At 39.0% G+C, this 21,833-nt stretch overlaps 1 protein-coding gene across 2 annotated transcripts in view; it reads left to right on the forward strand.

Moving 5' to 3' along the window:
* The window catches only part of PARD3B (par-3 family cell polarity regulator beta), a 1,004,964-nt gene that overhangs the window by 820,042 nt on the left and 163,089 nt on the right, over window positions 1–21,833 (forward strand). For both annotated transcript variants that reach the window (XM_081260439.1, XM_081260440.1), the window contains one exon: window positions 13,787–14,089. In XM_081260439.1, coding sequence (XP_081116565.1) covers window positions 13,787–14,089 — 303 coding nt within the window. The remainder of the gene's footprint in view (window positions 1–13,786; window positions 14,090–21,833) is intronic.

The following is a 21,833-nucleotide window of genomic DNA, read 5'->3' on the forward strand; positions in this document are numbered from 1 at the left end:
ATTCAGTGTACTCCCCATTTGATGAGTTAGTAAATCTCATTTCTGTCACCACCAGACTGTGTGGCCTGATGTCAAATTCCTCAAAAATGGCAATTGTGCTGTAAGTCCTTTCTGTGTCCAGCTTCTTTCGTTAGGTTTGTCAATTTTGAGATTCATTACCCATGGGTTTTTCAACAGCTGATTTCTGGTAATTGCTGATTTATGTTCAGTTTGATGAAAATACCATAGATAGATTACTCATGCTCCTGTTGATGGACATCTGAGATATTTCCATTTTTTGCTGTGTCGAATAAAGTTACTGCCAAACATTCCTCAAGGATTTTTGTAGATACACCTGTTTCTCTTATCAGTACCTGAGAGATGAATTTCTAGGTTGTAGCATCGGTGTATGTCCAGTTTGGAAAGAACTTCCAGCCTTTTCCCCCATGGGATTAGGCCATTTTATACTTCTGCCAGCAGTGTTTGTAAGTTCTAGATGCTCCACATCCTTTCCAACATTTGGTATTGTCGTTCTTTTTCATGTTAGTAAGGGCATCTCATTGTGGTTTAAATTTGCATGACCCTAATGTTTGATGATGTGGAATAGTTTTTCACTTGCCTTTTAAGCATTTCAAGAGTTCTTTTTATGAAGTATCTATTTTAAGTTTTTTGCCCTGCTTTCATTGGAAACATGTCCAGATCACTTTACTTTGCAAATATCTTTTAATATATATTTTTTCAAATCCTTTGATATGTATTGTAAATATTTTCTCACATTTGCCCATCAAGATGCTTTTTGATGAGGTTTTAAGTTTGGTGAAATCCATCTTAACAGATATTTATAGTTCATTCTTCCTGTATCCTATCTAAGAAATATTTGCCTGCCCCAAGGTTGTGAAGATAGTTTTTGTTTTGTTTTGTTTTGTTTTAGTAACTTAATTGTTTTAGCCTTTATGTTCAAACAAATTTTCCATCTTGAATTGAACTTTGTTATAGAATAATGGAGGGGCTAAGGTTCTTGTTTTCCTTACAGATATCCAGTTTTTCCAGATATCCAAATCCACCATTTTTGCTGAAGTGATTTCCCTTAACTCATTGAATTGTTTTAGTATCATTGTTGTAAATCTTTTCATAAATAAGTGAGGGTCTATTATTGGATTCTGTCTTCCATTCATTGATGTGTTTGTCTAAACTTTGACTCAGATACTGAAGTTTTATTTTAAGTCTTTAAATCAGTAGTATAAAACTTCCAATTTTATCCTTATCTTTAAAAATTATTTTGGTTATTCTTGGTCCTTTAACTTTCCACATAAACATAAAAGTCATATTATTAATTTTTATAAAATAATCCTGGTAGGAATTTCATTGCAATGGCATTTAATCTATAGAACAATTTGGCTAAATTCACATCATAAATATCTTGAATTATTTTAAGTAGGGTTGTTTTCTTATTTAATTGACTAATTTTTCATTATTAACATGTAGAAATACTATTGGTGTTTCATATTTAATGTATCCTACAACAGTAACAGTAAAATCTAATTTAAGAAATTATAGATTCCTACAAGACTAATAGTAAAAACTATAATTCAATAAAAATTCTCTGACATGAAGAATGTACTTAAAAGTATATATGCAAATATATTATAGTAAGATTATTGAACTTGAGAGGAAAGCAAAAAATACTTTGATTAGATAAGCAAAGAGAATAGGTTGCTTGTAAGTAACTGTTATGGTTTGGATATAAGATGTCCCCAAAAGCTCCTGTGTTAATGCAAGAATGTTAGAAGGTGAAATGATTGGATTGTGAGAACTGTGATCTAATCAATGGATTAATCCGTTTGATGGATTAATAATTTGAATGGACTAACTGTGCGGTAACTATAGGTAGGCATGGCATGACTAGAGGAAGTGGACTCATCTCTAGCTCTCTTTCTCTTTGCTTTCTGGCTGCCATGACCAGAGAAGTTTCCTTCTGCCATGCCTTTTCCGCCCTGATGGTCTGCCTTTCCTCAGGCCCAGAGCAACAGAGTCGGCAAACCATGGACTGAACCTCTAAAACTATGGGCCCCAAATAAACATTTCCTCCTCGAAATTGTTCTTGTCAGGCATTTTGGTTACAGTGATGAAAAGCTGATTAACACAGTAACTTATAAGAGAAATAGGTTATCATTTCACTTTTCAACAGCAACACTGTCATAAGAAAATAAAGTCACATATTTAAAGTTCCCAGGGAAGAGAGGTGAGCCAATAATTTTATATTCAGAAAAACCAGCTTGTGAATGTAAAGTGCATTTAAAAAAAAATATTTAATTTTTAGTTGTAGTTGACACCCATACCTTTATTTTACTTATTTATTTATGTGGTGCTGAGGATTGAACCCAGGGCCTCTCACGTGCTAGGCGAGCACTCTACCACTAAGCCACAACCCCAGCCCCTAAAGTGCATATTTTTATCAACTCAAGAAGTACTGTCCACAAGAGTTCTTCCTTAGAAGTCCAGTAGATGACTGCATTTTCATTAACATAGGGACCACTGGTCTTCATCAAATATATATCTATCTCATATATTAAATGTATGATTATTGTAGAGCTAGGACTGAATGAGAGTTGAACAGAATAGAAGAATGGTCTATAGCAGCTGTGTGCCTTCACAATGCAGGTGTAGTATAGGAATGGAGGGAGAGTAGCAAGAACGTGGGGAAAGCTTAACTCCGTTTAGCAATCATACTGTTGATGTTGGTACTGGCATTGTTATTCCAGAGTGTGTGTGGGGTGGGGTGGGGGTGTAAATTGTAATCATGGGATATTTAATTCTAGCATTCTCTGTTTCTTGAGAAGCAGAATTTTTAACACGGAATAAAAAAGATACAGAATGTAATTTAGATGCAGTTGTGGTGAGGGAACCCATGGAGACTGCTATGGTTTGGATTTGGTTTAAGTGTGGCCCCCAGAGTTTTCTTTGTCACAATTTTGGGAGTTCCTTGTAGCTAGAGCCTGGTGGGAGGTCCTTGGGTAAAATCAGAAATATGCCCTCTGTATTTGTCATTTTTTCATCACTGTGGCCAAAATACTCAACCAAACCAACTTAGAGGAAAAGTTTATTCTGGGCTCATGGTTTCAGAGGTTCAGCCCATGCCCAGCTAACTCTGTTGCTTTGGGCAGAAGGTGAGACTGAGCATCATGGAAGAAGGGCAGCTGTAGGGGAAAGCAGCAGAGGACATGAAAGCTGGGAAACAGAGAGAGAGACAGAGAGAGGGTGGGGGGAGCCAAGGGGACAAGTTACAATCCCCTTGTGATCTAACTTCCTCTGCTACACAGTTTCCATCCAATCAGTCCATTCAAACTGGGAAGGACTGACCAGACATGGCTCTGGTAATTCTGATCACTTCACCTCCTGAATTAACATAAGAGTTTGGTGGTAGTGGGGAGGGCAGATGGCACACTTTATTTTCAAACCATAACATCTTTTCAGAATGAATTGTGAAACTCCAGATGCTCTGCCTTTCTGCTCTGAGATGTGAGCTCTCCCTCTCACACATTTCCACCCTTGCTGTTCAGTGAGATGACCATCCAATGGGGTCCTGCAGTTTGAGCTTTTCTTTAAGTTGATTCCATTTTATTTATTTCTCTCTCTCTCTTTTTTTTACATTGATGGTTTTCTTTCCTACTTTTTGATGTATTATAGATGTACATACTGATAGAATTTGTTGTTTCATATTGTTCATGCACACAATATACAATATAACAATATAATTTGGGCACTTTCACTCCCCAACACTTTCCCCTTCCCTACCTACCTCGCACTCCTTGGTCTCTTTCCTCTACCAATCTCCCTTTGATTTTCATAAGATTCACCCTTGTCTTTCTTTTACTTTTTCCTCTCTAGCTTCCATGTATGACAGAAAACATACGACCCTTGACCTTCTGGGTTTGACTTATCTTACTTAACATAAGGGTCTCTAGTTCCACTTTCATGCAAGTGACATAAAATCTCATTTTTTTATGGCTGAATAAAACTCTAATTGTGTACATATACCACATTTTCTTTAGCTGGTTCCATAGTTTGGCTATTGCAAATTGTGCTATTATAAACATGGGTATGCATGTACCACTGTAATATGATGGCTTTCATACTTCAAGATGAATACCCGGGAGTGGTATAGCTGGGTCATATGGTGGTTCCATGCCTAGTCTTTCGAGGAACCTATATACTGATTTCCATAGAGGATATACTAATTTACAGACCTACCCGCAGTGGACAAGTGTTCCTTTTTCTCCACCTCTTCTCTAGCATTTATTTGTATTCTTGATGACTGCCATTCTGACGGGTGTGAGTTGAAATCCAAGGGTAGTTTTGATTCACATTTCCCCAGTTGCTAATGATTTTGAAAACTTTTTTCATATATTTGTTGGTCATTTGTATTTCTTCCTTTTTGAAGTGTCTGCTTAATTCAATTCCCTTGTTATTAATTGGGGTTATTTGACCTATTGGTGTAAAGTTTATTGGTTTGTTTGTTTTAGTTCTTTATATTTTCTAGATGCTAATCTTCTGTCAGAAGAATCTCTCACAAAGATTTTCTCCCATTCTGTGGGTTCTCTGTTCACATTTCTAATTGGGTTTTTTTTGTTGTTGTTTGTTTTTTTGTTTGTTTGTTTATTTTTGTTTTGTTTTCTGTGCAGAAGCTTTTAATTTGATGAAATCCCATTTATTAACTCTGGGCATTAGTTTCTGAGCTTTAGAAGCCCTATCGAGAAAGTTATTGCTTGTGCTTATATGCTGGAGTATGGACCCTATGTTTTCTTTTTAGGAGTTGCACAGTTTTTGACCTAATTCCTAGGTCTTTGATCCATTTTGAATTGACTTTTGTGCAGGGTGAGATATAAGAATCTAGTTTCATTCTTCTACATATGGATAACCTGTTTCCCCAGCACTATATGTTGAAAAGGCTGTCTGTTCTCCAGCCTTTATATGTTTTGGGCACCTTTGTCAGGAATCAAATGATTGAATCTGTTTGGGTTTGTTTCTGTATCTTTAATTCTGTATCATTGGTCTATGTGTCTGTTTTTATGCCAGTATCATGCAGTTTTGTTTATGATAGCTCTGTAGTATAATTTGAAGTCAGGTATTATATGCCTTCAGCATTGCTTTCTTTTTTGCTTAGAATTGATTTGATTCTCCTGGGTCTTTTATTCTTCTTAATGAATTTTAGAACTTTTTTCTAGTTCTGTGAAGAATGTTGTTAGTATTTTGATGGGAATTGGATTAAATCTGTATCTTGCATTTCATAGCATAGCCACTTTAACAATATTTATTCTGCCTATACATGAACATAGGAGGTCTTTCCATCTTCGGAGGTCTTCTTCAATTTCTTTTCAATATGCTATAGTTTTCATTGTAGAGGTTTTTCACCTCTTTGATTATATATAGATATATAAGATTTTATACACACACACACACATACACACACACACACACACACACACATTATCCCCCCTCCCCAGGCTACTGTGAATAGAGTTGTTTTCCTGATTTCTTTCTCAGCAGATTCATTGTTGATATATAGGAAAGCTATTGGTTTTTGTTTGCTGATTTTGTAACTTGCTACTTTGACAAATTTGTTTATTAGCACTAGCAGTCTTTTGGTGGAGTTCTTTGGATCTTCTAGGTATAGGAGCATATCATCTGCAAACTTTGATAATCCAACTTGTTCCTATTCTATCTTTATCCTTCTATTTTCTTCTCTTGCCTAATTGCCCTCACTAGAATTTCTAGCACTATACTAACAGGAGTGTTGAGAGTGGACATCCTTCTCTTGTCCTAGATTTTTAAGGAAATGTCTTCTTCATTTACTATGAGGTTGGCTTTCCATGTCTTCTTGAGCTATGTACTGAGAGCAAGAGCAAGGGCTGGGGGGTGTTAACTTCTTCCTCTTTTTTTATTGCTTTCTGAGTTACCAGTTGGAGTAGCCTAAATCTGAAGCTGGTTGAAATAATTCTTAGCGTCTCTTCTCCCCAGTATGAGGTAGGATGGGATGGGAAGTACTGTCAGGTGAAGTTTTGTCTGCACACACCAGTGGTTCATTCCCAGGGTGAAGCTGCTGCAGAGTTCTATGCCTGGAGTTCCAGTGAGTGGGGGTTAGGCCCAATCAGGCCTCAGAGGCTTTACTGAGTGATGTCTGCTGTGGAAGGATTAAATCAACATTCCCCTAGTGCCTGAAAGTCACTGATCTGTGTATGTTGGGGGGTAGGGGTAGTGGTATCTGAATCCCAAGAGCCTCCCAAAAAATTCTAGGTGGAGTAGGAGAGCCAGTCCTCCACACACTCTGCTGCGCCCAGAAACACTGCCTTCCTGGCTTGGTCCCCACTGTATTTACACTCACCTGTCCAGATTCCCCACCTAGTTCAGCTGGTCTCCTGAGTCACCAGACCCAAAGGAGAAATGACTTGGTCTCCTCTTCACTTTTCCAACTTTAATCCCCCTGGGTGCAATCGTCTCTATGCCCATTTCTCTCCCGTTCTGCTAGGGACACCCTAGGTCATGTGGCAGACACTTGGTGGAACAGCATAGCAGTGTTTTCTTGATCTTCCAGCTGCATAGCAGCAGCTATAGCCTGGATGCTCCAAGATGATTCCACTCAGGCCTCTGAAGCCAGTTGAGCACTTTTCAAACACTAGTGCACCATGCAGCCTCTGGACCCACTAAGTTCAGGCCTCTTTTCTGGTGTCAGGTTTTCTGTTACCAAATCTGTGTTTCTCTCTCCGTTCTCCCTCCCTCTGTGCTGCCACGGCTGCCACTGCCATAACAGGCTCTGCTCCAGTGCCCTCTCTCTCCTTTGTTTGATAGACCCAAACAGTCTAACATTCTGACTGTCCAATATTGAATTTCAGGGAAATCCCTCTTTTACCCACATCAGCAGTACTCCCACTGCTTGAATCCCAAGCCACAGAGCAACTAGGATTGTTGCCTTCTTCTAACTGCCATCTTGAATCTCTCTGTTTGAACTTTTAGCATCCAAAAAATGTGAGCAAATAACCCTCTTTTCTCTATAAAGTTAACCTACCTAACATATTTCATCGTAGTAACAGAAAATGAACTACTACAGAGACCTTCTGGGAAATGTGAAAAGGTCTAATTTTTTTTAATTTTTTTCCTCAGTCATACAACGTTTCTACTTTATAGCAGTTCGTAGTCCATGGCTTTGCTTTGCCAAATTTGTATATCTTTGTATTGTTTCATAATAAAAGTTAAACTTACAAAAAATGTATAATATTATTTACCTTACCAAAAATATGAATGCTAGGTATGCTCGTTTTATATAAAGCTTATTTGCTGATAACTTTTACTAATGTGTTCCTTTTGTAGAGGAGCTCTAGGTGGATAACTGAAACCAGTCTACCATATCATATTTATACCCCAGCATTAAGTAAACATTGCATTTTTATACCCATTAATTTGTGCCCTACCCTCTGGCTAGAGAGCCTCCACCATTTCCACAAGTTGGAACAACATTGACAAGTCCTTTTAAAGCCCATTCATGTGCCAGCATGAGTTGACCTTTACCCTCTGTACATGTGGTACCTTTGTTCTTCTTGTTCTTCACTGAATTATAGTCACCTGTTTATGTCTCTCTTGAGTGAGTCAGAGACTGATATAGTGTAATATCAGCAAATATTGAGTGAATTAATGCCAACCAAAAATTAGCAGAAAGAAATTCATGTGACATATTCAAGGAGCTTGTAGTCTAGTTATAGAATCAGAATGTCTAGAATAAATAAATAAAAGGTCTTTTTTTTCCCACCACCTTGTTCCAACATGTAGAAATGGTATGAGGTTCTCCAGTCAGATCGAGGGACATGAGCCAATGGCCATGAGCATATAAGGTTACTTAATGCTAGGGCATAATGTGACGTGATAGAAACAGACAGGTTTGAGTTATTTGCCTACAGCTTCTCTACAAAAGGAACACATTCAGTAAAAGTCATTGACCAATTTCTGTAAGGTAAATATAACACAAGTGTGCCTAATATTTAAAATTTTTGGTGATGTAAATCCTATTGTATCTTCCTTTGTTAGTGTACATTTTATTATAAAATGAAACAAAGGTACAGAAATTCATACAAAATCAACCCAAGGATTCGAGAACTGTATAACTGCATAATATTTCAGAATAATAGAGAATTTACTGGATACATGGGTTGAAGAGAAGACAAACTGTTAAGGTCAATGTGGTGCTATCTGTAAGTTTAGTCCTTAGGTTTAGTCCTCTAGAAAACTAGCTTTGAACATTTGACCAAGGGAGAGTGTGTGCTTGGTAAAAGCAGTTGATCTTGAAGGGACCAGACACAGGTTCAGGTTCATGACAATAAAGTCATGAAAAATCAGATTGAAAGATGGGATGACTACTGGTGCAGTGTATTTAATTTTTTAAGTCTTGAATCATTACAACTTGTAATTGTTAGAGAAACTTTTATGTTTCAAAAGTTTTATTAAAAATAAATTATATAGTCCGAGAAGTGCGATAGCTGGGTCAAATGGTGGATCCATTCCCAGCTTTCCCAGGATACGGCTGCATCAATGATTATAGCGGCACAGTTCACAATAGCTAGACTGTGGAACCAACCTAGATGCCCCTCAATAGATGAATGGATAAAAAAAAAATGTGACATCTATACACAATGGAGTATTATGCAGCACTAAGAAATGACAAAATCATAGAATTTGCAGGGAAATGGATGGCATTAGAGCAGATTATGCTAAGCGAAGCTAGCCAAGCCCTAAAAAACAAATGCCAAATGTCTGCTTTGATATAAAGAGAGCAACTAAGAACAGAACAGGAAGGAAGAGCATGAGGAAAAGACTACAGTAAACAAAGACGAATGGGGGGAGAGAAAGGGAGAGAGAAGGGAAAGCATATGGAAATGGTAGGAGACCTTCAATGATACATAAAATTATAAGAGGTTATGAGGGGCAAGGGGGAGGGAAAAAAAGGGAGAGAATTGAACAACAGCAGAGGAGGTAGAGAGGGAAGATGGGAGGGAGGGGAGGGGAGGGGGGATAGTAGGGGATAGGAAAGGTAGCAGAATACAACAGTCACTAATATGGCATTATGTAAAAATGTGAATATGTAACAGATGTGATTCTGCAATCTGTATTTGGGGTGAAAATGGGAGTTCAAAACCCAATTTGAGTCAAATGTATGAAAGATGATATATCATGAGCTATGTAATGTTTTAAATAATCAATAAAAAAAATAAATTATATAAAAATTAAAAGAGCATATAAGGTAGAAATGCTATTTTGAGTTCCACTCTCTGGAGGTAACCACTGTTATTTTTTGTATATATGCAAGGATATTTTCTGTATATATGCAGGTATTTTCTGTATATATGCAAGGATATCAACATATAATTATCAAATATCATATACTCATTTATGTATACACCTGAATGCATATTATATTTCCTTTCAGAATAGGAATAGTGCGACCCTATTTTTTTTAACACCTGAAATATCTTTCTTTCATAGACCCTTATTACAACACAATTTTTCACTATTCTAATTGTACTCAATATGGTTTTCTTTTGCATTGTATCTGAAATCCTTTAGTCATAATTTTAAAAAATCCCATTTGCATTTATTGCTATGACATAAATTTGGTCAACTTATTTTGTTACTTTCTTTTTTACTGATTTTTCTGTTTTCTATTTTCTATTGTGTGGTCAGGTTTTCTTTTGTCTATTTCTCCCCTGCTGCTAATTTGTTCTTTTTAGTGGTCTTCCTTCTAATTATATTTACTATGCTCAGATCTCTTTTCTTGACTTACCAATTTAAATGCTAACTCCTGATGCCTGCTTCATAAGGCAAGGAAATCCTCGTTTGATAATGCTGTCTCCTAACCATCCTCCTTATTGGCTTTTGATTTTCATCAGTGATATTACTTTTATACCGTCAGAGTATAAAATATTTAAATTTTTTCTATAATTATTGTTTGCACAGATGTTTAGCCTTAGCATTTACATGTAAATGAATGTATTGCTCACCTCTAGACCTGTCAATCTACAGCCTCATCAGAGTCCTAGTCTGCTTCGCTATACTTAAAACTGAGTAATTTATGAAAAATAGAAGTTTACCTTCTTACAGTTCTGGAAACTGAAAAGTCCAACTTTCCAAAAGGACCCTCTCCCCTTTTTGGTTTTCAGTGCTGGGAACCAAGCCCAAATACTCACCCTCACTAGGCAAGTGCTCTGCCACTGAGATACATCCCCAGTCCCCCACATCTTAACCACCACCATACGAATTAAGCTTCAACACACAAATTTTGAGGGATATTCAGACCAGAGTAATTCACGTGAATTCAATTCCTGGTTGCCTACTTTTCATTATTAATTAGTTTTTCAAGATGGGTCAACAGGTATCATACCCACACTCTATTTTTAAGTGTTCAAGAGTATTTTTCTTTTGTCTTTATTCACATTTGAAGCCAGCATTAATTTGCCTGAATTTAATCTTTCTCCTTGAAAGAATGCCCATGCTTACTACATGCAATAATTTCTAATATTTTCTCTTATAATTAATTTCATTTTCTACCATGTTCAAAATTTAAAGGAAAAAATACCGCTTAAATGTAGTATTAGATGGTGTGGATATAATGATGTAAGGTCACCAGTAGCTTCAGTTCTTTAAATTCTCTCCAGAAATCTTCTTCCAAATTTGCTGCATACACTGCCCTGGGAGTTTGTTTTATATGGTCTTTGATTTGAGGGAGGAGGTAATCCTGACAAAAGATCAGTCTTCTGCTTAGTGAAGCCTCAAGTTTTATTTTTATGGGTTTGGGGTTATCCCTGCTCCTCTGTCTTTCAAAGCAGATTGATTCTTCTCTCTCCTCCATCTCACCTCCCTAAAGTTTGCTCACCTCCAGTGGGTGCTGAGTGGGTATATGTCTCGCCAAGCCCTGCCCCTTCTTCACTCTGAAGCTGGATGCTCCCAAAGATTTTCCCATAATTCCAGGACTGTACCCACCCCTGCCCTCAGACACTTCTTTTCTAAGTGAAGCAACAGGGGACTGTGGATAAAGAAATGCAAATAGGAGAGTGAAATTCAGAAGTATTATAGAAAAAAGAAACAGCAAGTGTTTCCATAGCAGGGGGAGGGGGAAAGGTTTAAATAATTCAAAGGTGATGTGCTCTGGAGAATGGGGAAACTAGGAGTACCATGAAATGAAAAAGGTTATATTATCATGGCTGTTTTGAAAAATAGATATTTTAACAGGTTGAGTTCCCAGTGGTGAAGAGACCTCCAAGTGGAAATGACTAGAAACAATTAGAATTCTCACACTGAATTGGGGCGGGGGAGGTCAGAGCTACAGAAACAAAATCGTTTTCTTTGACATTTCTCTCTTGAGAGAGTCTCTTCTGCCTCCATACACCCCCTTTCAGAGATTGCCTTGTCCTCCCCCACATGGAGAGACCCTGATATATGGCATAATAATGATGGTTCAGAGAAATTACTATTTCACCTACTGAGTGATTAATATGAAATTAGTTACTGCAACACTCAATGGTGCAGAGAAGATCGGGGAGGAATTTGGTTTTGTTTTAGAAAGAAAAAAATACAAGATAAAATACTGCTTTGCATACACAGAGTACTTTTCATCTGAGAATCTTGACGCACTCAGCAAGCTTAATGAATGAGAAAACCTCTAAGAAAGAAGGGGGATGAAGAAAGAAACACAGATTCCAGTGTTCTGTTTCTGTAATTTTAGAAAATCAAGCTCAGTATTTTCTTCTTCTGTTAATACACAAGTGTAGCCCCATGCAGCAGCCAGGAGATATTCATCTTGCTGCTGAATGATTTTTCTCGAAGGCATCCCACTTATGAGGGCATCCCACAGAACCCCACCCCCTAACTTTATTGATGTCCTCCGCTCTATTTGCAATGGAAATCCATCCCTATCATCATAGTGCAGCAAGCTTTCTCTGATAATCGAGTCTGCACAGTCCCTGGAAAGATTATTTTGTTGCAGAATAGAGCAGGTTATCTTCTTTATCAAAAATTATTCAAAACAAACATCCATGAATCTAGGACTAACATTCATCGAAAGGGGACAGGCAAGGCCTCTTAACGGGTACCCTACTGTGTAATCTCCCTTTCATCTTAATTCAAAATCCCATGGAGATTCAAGTTGCCGTATGCAAAAAAAATATAAATTCTTCTAATTACTTGTATGTAGGGTACATAGTTGGGCCTACTCAAAAGAGAAGTACAAACGTGCATGCTGGTATTTATTTTCATCTGTTGTGGCTTGAGGAAAGATGCTGTGTTTTTGTTTTTGTTTTTGTTTTTGTTTTTATTTTGCCTCTTCTATCTTTTTTTTCTTCCATTTTCTTTCTCCTGCCCAATTTATTTTCTTCTCCCTTCTACTCAAAACAAAACTAAAAATAAAAACAAAATGCTTCCTGTCCAAAAAATACACACATATACACACACACACACACACACACACACACACACACACACACACCTTGAAAGATCATGGCTTCTGAAGATTTTGACAACAGATTTGATGTTTGTCAAATGAAACTAGCCGCCATCTACAAAAACAACTGTTTTTGTTTGAAGGGGAGAAAATGCTAAGGAGTTTCAGGTTTTATCCTGTAACTCATCCAGGCCTTTTCTGTATATCCCCAGACATACATAGATCTTTCAGGTCTAGCCCACAGTCTTCTCACGTTCTCTGGGCCTAGGACTTCGGGTTTGTCCCCACCCTTTCTTGAGCATCTTTCTTTAGCCACTTGAACCTGCATCATCTCTCTCCCTCATCCCAAACACGCTGCTCCTTGTTTGCCCCGTGACAGAAGGTCAACTCTTTCCTAATTAGAGACAAACTCTTCTAGCATCATCAAGATCACCACTGTCTATTAGGATGCCACAGTGGCCTTTCCATTTTGTCACATAACTGGGAATTTAGGAGAGCCAATTTAACACTTTCCAGATTAAATGTCAAATCCTCAAAATTCAGATGGATTTGGAATCCACCTCAGTCTATTTTTCCATTCCATTCCCAGCAGTACACAGTGGCACTGACTAGCAGCAACATTTTGTAATTTCACTGAAGGCTGTGGCGCTCTGGAATTCTGCCAGTAATGGTGTTTAATTCACTTATATGTGCCAATTCATCTCTGTCAGGAGCCTATTAATTTCTTCATTATTTTACTCTGTCTGTAGCCCCTATATAATGAGACACAATGATCCCTATTTGTGTAACCAAAAAACTTGGAGTCTCTTATAAATCACCCTGATCTCACTGCTTTTAGTGACCAGACTCTGTATTTCTTCTTTATATTTAAATCAATTTTTTTTTGCAAACTCTTTTTCCCAGAAGAATACATTTTGGAACTCTAGAGCACTAAACAGTGAAGCCATAGAAAAAGAGTTACATTCTGATAGGCTATTATCATCCATCCCTGTCCCAGTGAACTCTTCCAGAATATCCACCAGAGATGCACTGTTTCCACAAACACTTCCCAAGTGCAAGGAAGGAATGCTATCAGCCCAGTCATCAGTGGGCAAGATGTTGAAATACCTACATCATAGCTATCAGAGTAAAGACCCCGTAACAAATAAAGGTCAGAGATATAAAATTAATCTTCTTAGGCTGTCAGCATTTCTGCATGGTGTGATCCTGAGCAAACGAGGAAATGACAGCTGAGTGACTAGCAAGAGTTAATATAGACTTAGGAGAATATTTGTTGTATTATTATATGAAACTCATATATGTCTCTGCTACCTCTTCTACATTTTTCAGGATTGGAGCAAAACATCAGGAGCTGAGGGAAAAGCAGGCCAGAGATCTTGTTGATTATGCTACTAGTGCAGCTGGGTCTGCGCACGATATGGAAGATGATGAAATGGACCCGAATTATGCCAGAGTGAACCACTTTCGGGAACCATGTGCATCGGCAAATGTCTTCAGGTCTCCATCTCCCCCTCGGGCTGGACCCCTAGGTTACCCTCGGGATGGCCGACCACTGTCTCCAGAGAGAGACCACTTAGAGGGTCTCTATGCCAAGGTCAACAAGCCATATCATCCACCAGCTCCAGTTGACAGGTAATGTTACCCAGTGAAAGATGAATGTAGTTTTAATTCAGTAAGTTTCAAATCATCTCTATGGCTAAAGCAGATAAAAATATATTCTTCAGTCTCTTAAGACTGAAATGACACAGTGCCACAGACAAGTGCTTCACCTCGACCTACCCGTAAGGTATCAGCCATCAAAAATAAAACAGTAACTGGCTATAAGGTGACATGAATGAATGGTGGTAGAGGAGTTCATGGTGCAACAGGGAGTCATTTTGGCAGGAATATTGTGACCGAGAACTCATGATGAAAACTTTGAAGGAATATTGTCCTTTCTCCTTGAGCCTTATTTTAAAAGACTTATTCAAGAAGATGGCATGAGACTTGGAGGTGAGGAGTCAGATAAGAGAAAATGATGACTCTCAAGTAGGCGTGATTGAAGTGGAGTTATAGATAGATGTGGAGTGGGGGAACAGGAAACTTCGGAATTCCACACTCAAGGAAGATGTGACTCTGTATAGGTATTCACGGATGATCAGAGGTAGACAAGGAAATAATCTTAATGGTAGATGTTGATGAAGTAGAAAAGGATAGGAGGTGACAAGGACAAGATCTTTAGGTTTAGCAGCTAAGGAAAGAGATCATAGGATCATTTGTCAGTACAATCCAAATAGGTAGGGAATAAGAGGATTCCAGCTATACCTCCCGCCAAAAGTGAAACGTCTTGTCTCCCCAAAAGGCTGATCTAAGGGATTTTTGCTCAATGCCTTGTTAGGTGATCCTTGGAATTACATGTGCAAGGAATGGGTTGGTGACCTTCCTCTAGTCTGTCCGTAGCCTTGCAATCTGGAGGCAGGAAGTGATAAGGAAGTGTGGCAGGCATGAGAGCTTTCGGTCTAGATGAAAAAAGACTTGTTTTCTAGATTTCTCAGAGTCCTGACAACCACCCAGTCCCTATTAGTAGCCAGCTTTTGTGTGATGGCATGATGTATCGGGTAGGTTTACCGTTTACATTTCCCCAGCTGGGCGATATTATGCACTTTCAATTAGGTTGGGGAGAGGAAGGGAAATCATGGCATTTTTATGCAGACTGTAAAGTGTAGCTTCACAAGACTGATTACCTTTCAGAGCCTTTCCAATAACCAAGTAGGAAGGAAGGAGTAATTTTTAATCCTTACTGTCAAGTTTCCAGGTTGATAATATTAAAGAAAGATGGTCAAGTTTTTCTTTGGGACAAAATGAAAATATAAATTCCTATGACTGTGTGATATAGCCATAATAACTAAGCTGCTAATTCAGAGGATTGATTAAGAGTTAGCCTTTTTTTTTCCCAGCCTTCAAATAAGGTTGAATTTTATCTTGTAAATAATAATACTGTGTTTCAGTCTATTCTGGCCTAAAGCATAGTCAATCTTCTTCCCTCTAAATCAGGTAAGTCGTCATAGCAATCTTCTTTGCATATATCCCCTGCTAGAATCCCGGTGCAGAGGGACTGTTTCTTGGACCTTCTCAAGCTAGTATTTCCCATTACCAGTTCCATAGAAATAAATACGAGGCATTATGTAAGAAGGGGTTCTGAAGCCAAATACACATGGGGCTTTCTCGTTAGGTCACAGGAATAGGTTTCCTCCTGTGGTCTTCTTAGACTTGATATACTAACATGCATTTTAGCATTAAGTGGACCAAGCAACAACCAGCATTCATCACACCCCAGATTTTTGTCACCTAAACTTTTTTTTTTTCTCCTAGATCTGATAGTGATTTTTTTAAAAGACACTACATGGGACACACTGCCCTAAGCTAAATTTCACCCATGTAGATTTGACCAGAAAAGAAATTTCCTAGAATAATCTCAACTGTAGCCACTAAAGAATAGCATCAAGAAAAAAAATAAGTTATTTACTGCCCTGCCCAGACATCTCCATGACTAATAGGGTCTTACATTTGGCTCTGACCCCTATGTATTAATAAATGAGCTGAAACTGCTTTCAGTCGAGTTTTAGACTGTTGTCATACTTTTGGAAAGCAGATCAAAGGGTGGCTCTTTTTATTCAGAATTAGCTTTATTTGGCTCTTACCTTTAATTATACTTAAAGGCTGTTCTGCTTCTTGTTCTTGAAGTTTTACAGCAAGCAATTTTTGTCTTGGTGCAAAGTCAGCTTTCCATAATGTTATCTGTGATAATGGTTACCATGATTGCTATCACTATTGTCCTTTAAGAATGAAATTCTGGCCCAGGTGAGCCTAAGAAGAATTCCTTTGGTGTCCCCAGTGGTGTCCATAGATAGCCGCAGGAGTTCTAAACCTCATTTGCAATTAAAGGGAACCATCTTTTACCTACCCATTTGTTCTACCTTTTAGTAAGTATTTATTTGACACCTACTGTGTTGTAGGTGCTGTGGAAAGCTCTAGGGAAGATGCAAGGATGATCAGGACATGGTCCCAATCCAAAGAAGGTCATGTTCTAGTCAGTTGGGGACCAGCACACGTGGAAATGGATAATTGCAATATCAATAGAAAAGGAAGTATTTTTGTCCAACTCTGCCTGGGCTACTCAGGAAAAGGCCTCCAAAAGGAGGTGATATTTGAACTGGGTCTGAAAGGGTTTGTAAGTATTGACCAGATGCGTAGGAAAATTGTTCTCCTTTCAGAATAACCAAGCATGTATAATGGTAGAGTGGCTGAAGGAAGCGTGCATGTTAGGGAAGCTCAGAAGCCCAGAGCACGGGCGGGAAGGAAAGTGGTCGGAAATGAGATGGACAGCAGGTCGGAGCCAGCGTGTGAGTGAATGGGTTGCATCTCATGCTGATCCTTATTGACTGGGGGCAGGTGTTGGGGAGTCTGTGTTGAGAAGGGTCCTGAGGTTATGCCAGAATAGTGGTACCTGCTCCAAGCTCCAGAAAAATGAGTGGTGGCGTGTGTGCTGTGAATTTTAATGTATTTCCCAATCCAGTGGATGTGGGAGCTATGAAAGTGTCATAAAAATTGGGGACTGAGCTGTTAGATTTATATTTAGGGAAAATGGCTCTTTCAGCTTGATGGCGTCTAAGAGAAGATGGTCAGACTGTAAAACAAATTGGGATACAATTACAATATGACAATAAGAGATGACAAGGGCCTGGAGTAATAGAGTGGCACCAGAGGCAGGGGAAATAAAAGCAGCCAAAAACCTTAGTTTGAAATTGAGAGAGCGATGCTTAGCAGGTACCACCAAGGAAGGCTTTCAAATGCTCCAGAGGGATCAACAGAATGAAGAATAAAAAAGGAATTCTGGATTTGGCCACTAAGAAGTTATCAATTTACTTAGAGTAATTCAAGTAGCTTAGTAGGAGCAGAGGAAGATTGTCATGAGAAGAGAATTGGCTAGAAGATGAGAACTTGGTGAGTTTGTGGTAAAGAGAGAACAGAGTTGTTATAGGATGAATAAGAGTACACCTTTGAAATTCCTTCTGTGTCAGTAGTTTAAAGCTGATATGAGAATACAGAAACCCTCCAGACTAAACTTCTCATGTTATCATTATAGAAACTGAGACCCAAAGAAGCTGAGTGACTTGCTCAAAGTCATACAGCATGGAGTCAGGACTTTATTCTAACTTCTTCTATATTGTACAGTCTTCTTCTCCCTACCCTATACTGCTATAGAGACCCACGCTCTTGTTTCTTAGTTAAAGAAACTGGCACAATACCCAGAAAGGTAGAGTGGCATCCATGTGGGTTCTCAACATGTAAATGGCAGGTTAAACCATGGCTTTGGGAATGAGGTGATCTAGGTCCAGTCCTCTTCCAGACAACAACTGCGTGACTCCCAGTAAAATAAATTTTCCAAGGTATCAGGTCTCATCTTTGTGAAAATTACAAATATGTGTGAGTGTCTGGTAAGGGCCAGACCACTTGGTGCTCATTTCACCAGGGAGCCAGGGTAGACAGGAGCATCCCCCCCAATGGGGCTCACACAGCATGGTGGATACGAAGACCTAAACATGCAGGAGGACACTGGGAAAGGGGCCGTAGCAGGGTCAGGTCAGGTAACTGCAGCTGGGGCTGTTGGTGGGAAAGCGGGGGTGGAGGGGCAGTGCGGTGAGCACAGAGGTGTGTTACAGGAACTCAAGGAAGCTCAACCAGACAGACACCTGGTGAGAGGGGCAGATGAAAACAGAGAAGATGGGAGGGTTGGAGAGCTGCACCCAAGGCAGGCAGAGCCTCCCAGCCTTGGGAGGGGCTTACAGCCAGCCCAAGAGAGGCAGGGTGGGGTTGGGTAGCTCCCTCATGGTGTTAGCATGAGAGTAACCCTGGGATTCCAAGGCTGTCACCTCCTCTCTGGAAACCAAGGTTTCTCATGAGGCCTCCTGTGCTTCACGTTTTCTTGTCCCTCTATGTAACACACCGTGTTTACCCATGTGGCTCTCACAGGATTGCCTCATGTATTTGACCCACAGTAGCTTCCTTTAGGGGCAACTTCTATCACCTAGAGCTGACCCTGAACCATCAGCCTTTCTCAGAAGAAAACCATCAGCTGTAAATGATAGTGGTTAGAACAAACCTGCGGCCACCGTGACGGAGACCTGTGGATGTTCTGCGGGGATCTGCACCAGCAGGACAGCACCTGGGGTAATATTGTGCTGGTGTCCCCTGTGAGACCAGCAGGTCGAAGCTCCCACGGCATCTGGACATTAAAACTCCACGTGGAAAGAGGGCAGAATAGTCCGAAATAGGAGAACCAGAAGTTGTATGTGGCACTCACTGGGCACCACTGTGGTATCGAGTGTGTTGGTTTTTGTGACTATTTAACACACCTTACTAGAGATTGCCAAATATTTTTGATCACACACCCTGTATTTAAAAATGATTTGGTGTGTTCACTTCTCAAAAGATGTGTGTTTATTTGTTCCTCAATGATAGAACGAACTTACCCCAATAACATATTATAGAAATAATAAAACATATCCCAAATATAGAATTTAATAAAAGAATTAGATTTTTTAAAATCCCAGCATAAGTAGCTAATATTTCCCCTCATGCACACGCACCCCAATGGAGTGTGTTCCATTTTCAGAGGGCGCTGCTCTGGACAACAGGCTCCACAGGGGCGGGCATCTGGCCTGCTTTTGTTCACCATTATCTCCTCGGTTCCTAGGGCACTTGGTACTCCCTAAGTATTTTAGAATGAATGAATGAATGGTTGAACAGAACCTGAGAGTGCCTGGGACCATCAGAGGTCAAGCTACTCATCAGAAGGATATTTTCCATAAAATCCCTCACAAGAGGACATTCGCCTTGTGTTGACAATCTTTCAGTGACAAGAACTCAACAGGCATCCTTTTTCACCTTTACACCACTCTAATTGTTCCTGAAATGTCTATTTTTTTATCCACTCAAACACTATTTCTATCTAACATTCACCATGGACCCAATTGCCCTGCTGGACAGGGAACATGAGCTTCACTTATAGCCCTTTAGATACTGAAGTGACGGTTGTGACCACCTCCAGGGGCAGACATCTCCTGAACTCCAGATGCACACCAAGCTCTGTGCTCAGAGGTGACCTTGAAGAGGATGCAGAAAGCAGGGCATATGACCTTGAGAAGTTCACTGTGTGGTCATTTCTTCAGTGCAAACCCCCTTGCTGTTTCAGTCCCTTCTTATCTTATACTCTATCCCTGTAGCCCTCTTGGTGGCCATTTTCTGAATACATTTAAGTCTTCCAAGTTTTTGATTCTATGTTTCATGGCATGCAGGATTGGAAGCCACATTTCAGATATCGTTAGAAGTCAAGAGGATTTTTATATCCTTCGTCTTAATCTTTTAAACTTTTTAAGGTGGTCTAAACTTTTACATCAGTTGTCATTATAGCTTTTATTGTACTTTTAAATTTAAACTTCTGGTTTTTTTTACTTGATTTATCAAGTCAGATTCCCCCATATATCATACAGAATCCTATGTTTTTGTGCGATTATTTTTTAAAAGGTAAGGATATTGTCTGTATCTAGGTTTAAAAATTTACTCGTTAGGTTTAGCCCATTATTGTACCCAATAAAGATATTTTAAAGTATTGATTTTTGTCCTCCAATGTATTAGCTATCCTTTCTCGGTTATATCCTTCTCATACTTAATCATTGTAGACTCATCTATGTCATTGATAAGATCGTCCATCAATGTCAAGTACCATCCCTGCAACTCATTACTTGCGACCTCCATTAATCAGCGCTCTTTGGGATCTTCACTCTGCTATTAATCTAGTCTACTATTATCTCGTCTGCATTCTCCAGTTCATCTGTGCCAAAGACTGAAATATCTTACTGATGTTGAGGTGCACCATGTTTGTGAGAGTCCCTTGATTTACCATCTGGGAACTCTGACAGGCAAAGGAATTACATGCTCTTAGTGAATCTTAGAAATAACTCTTGCCTCTTCCAGGTATTCACAAATATTGTGTCTATTTAGACTTATGCAAAATAAGACTTTCTGTGATCCTATGTAATACTGGGCTCTGAGTATTTGATTACCAAATATTTATGGACTTACATATGGTGAATGTGAAGTTTCATCCTCAGCCTCCTGGGATGCTTGGATTCCAGGCGTGCACCACTATGCCTAGCTTCTTGTAGAAAATATTTATTGATCATCTGTTGTTCTCTATAGATCATACAAAAGAGTTTAGAAACAATCCTGACCCTCAAGGAACTCAGTCTAATAGCTGAAACTGTCTCATGAACAAAATAATCACAGTATAATATATTCCATTAGAATAGAATTACATGCAGGATATATCATAAAAAAATGTGAAATTGCAAATGCATTCGACTTGGAAAATACCTGAGGCTATGGATTGGTTTTTCTAGGACCTTGATTCAAATGTATTAATTTTTCAAAACCCTCAGTTTCTGAGAACATGAGGATACCCTATCGCCTATGGATTGTTTATGGTTTAAATGAAATTAGCCCACTGCCTTGCTGAATTGTGTCAGCTACTATTCTTTAGAAAGGCTATTGGACTATATATTATTGGACTACATAATATATTATCTGTGTCTATATTGAGAAGGTTATTGAACTGAATATAACTATTCAAGAAGGTTATTGATTATATCTAGCTGTTGACCCTAAGGTCATGTGTTTGGAACTTGTTAGATTCCATCTAATACATGGTCAAGTGGTGAGTGGTTAATTCCTACCTCCAGTACCAACTCCTTCCAGTGGATTACAATGATCAGAAACAAAAAGTAGAACATAAAAGCAAATCAGGGGATAAAAGAAGAAACAGCTAAAACACAGCTTAGAGTCAGTCATGCATCATCTGTGTTAAGTGAAGGATGCAGTGATTAAACTCTGAGTACCTCTGGCAATTGTTTATTAAAAACCGTAACTCATTAGGTATCCCTGAGCTGGTCATCAAGACTCAAGTTGTCTTCCTGTCACATCTCTTGAATGTCCATTTGCTTTGGAGTTAGGCTCCATGACTGTCCACAAAGAGGGCTAGCCAGTTTCTATAGGTCCCAGAAGAGCTATAAATAACAACGCTGTGTCAAGTCAGATTTTGTTTGTCTATAAACAACTAAAAAACCAACTGACATATTTCTCTTACCTGTTAAGGAACTCAGGTGGCTAGACTCAAAAAGTGGCCACTTTTCTTCTCTTTGCCTTCTTCAGGGGTTAAGCCTCATTATCATATTACATCAAATTCTGTGATGGCTGTGGCAGCTCAAGGCTTCCTGTCCACTTTCTGGGGAGAATGACATAGAAGGGGACAAATGGCCAATGGAATATTCTAGTCAAG

Source organism: Spermophilus citellus (assembly GCF_964194105.1).
Source record: "Spermophilus citellus genome assembly, chromosome: 11".
Lineage (NCBI taxonomy): Eukaryota > Metazoa > Chordata > Mammalia > Rodentia > Sciuridae > Spermophilus > Spermophilus citellus.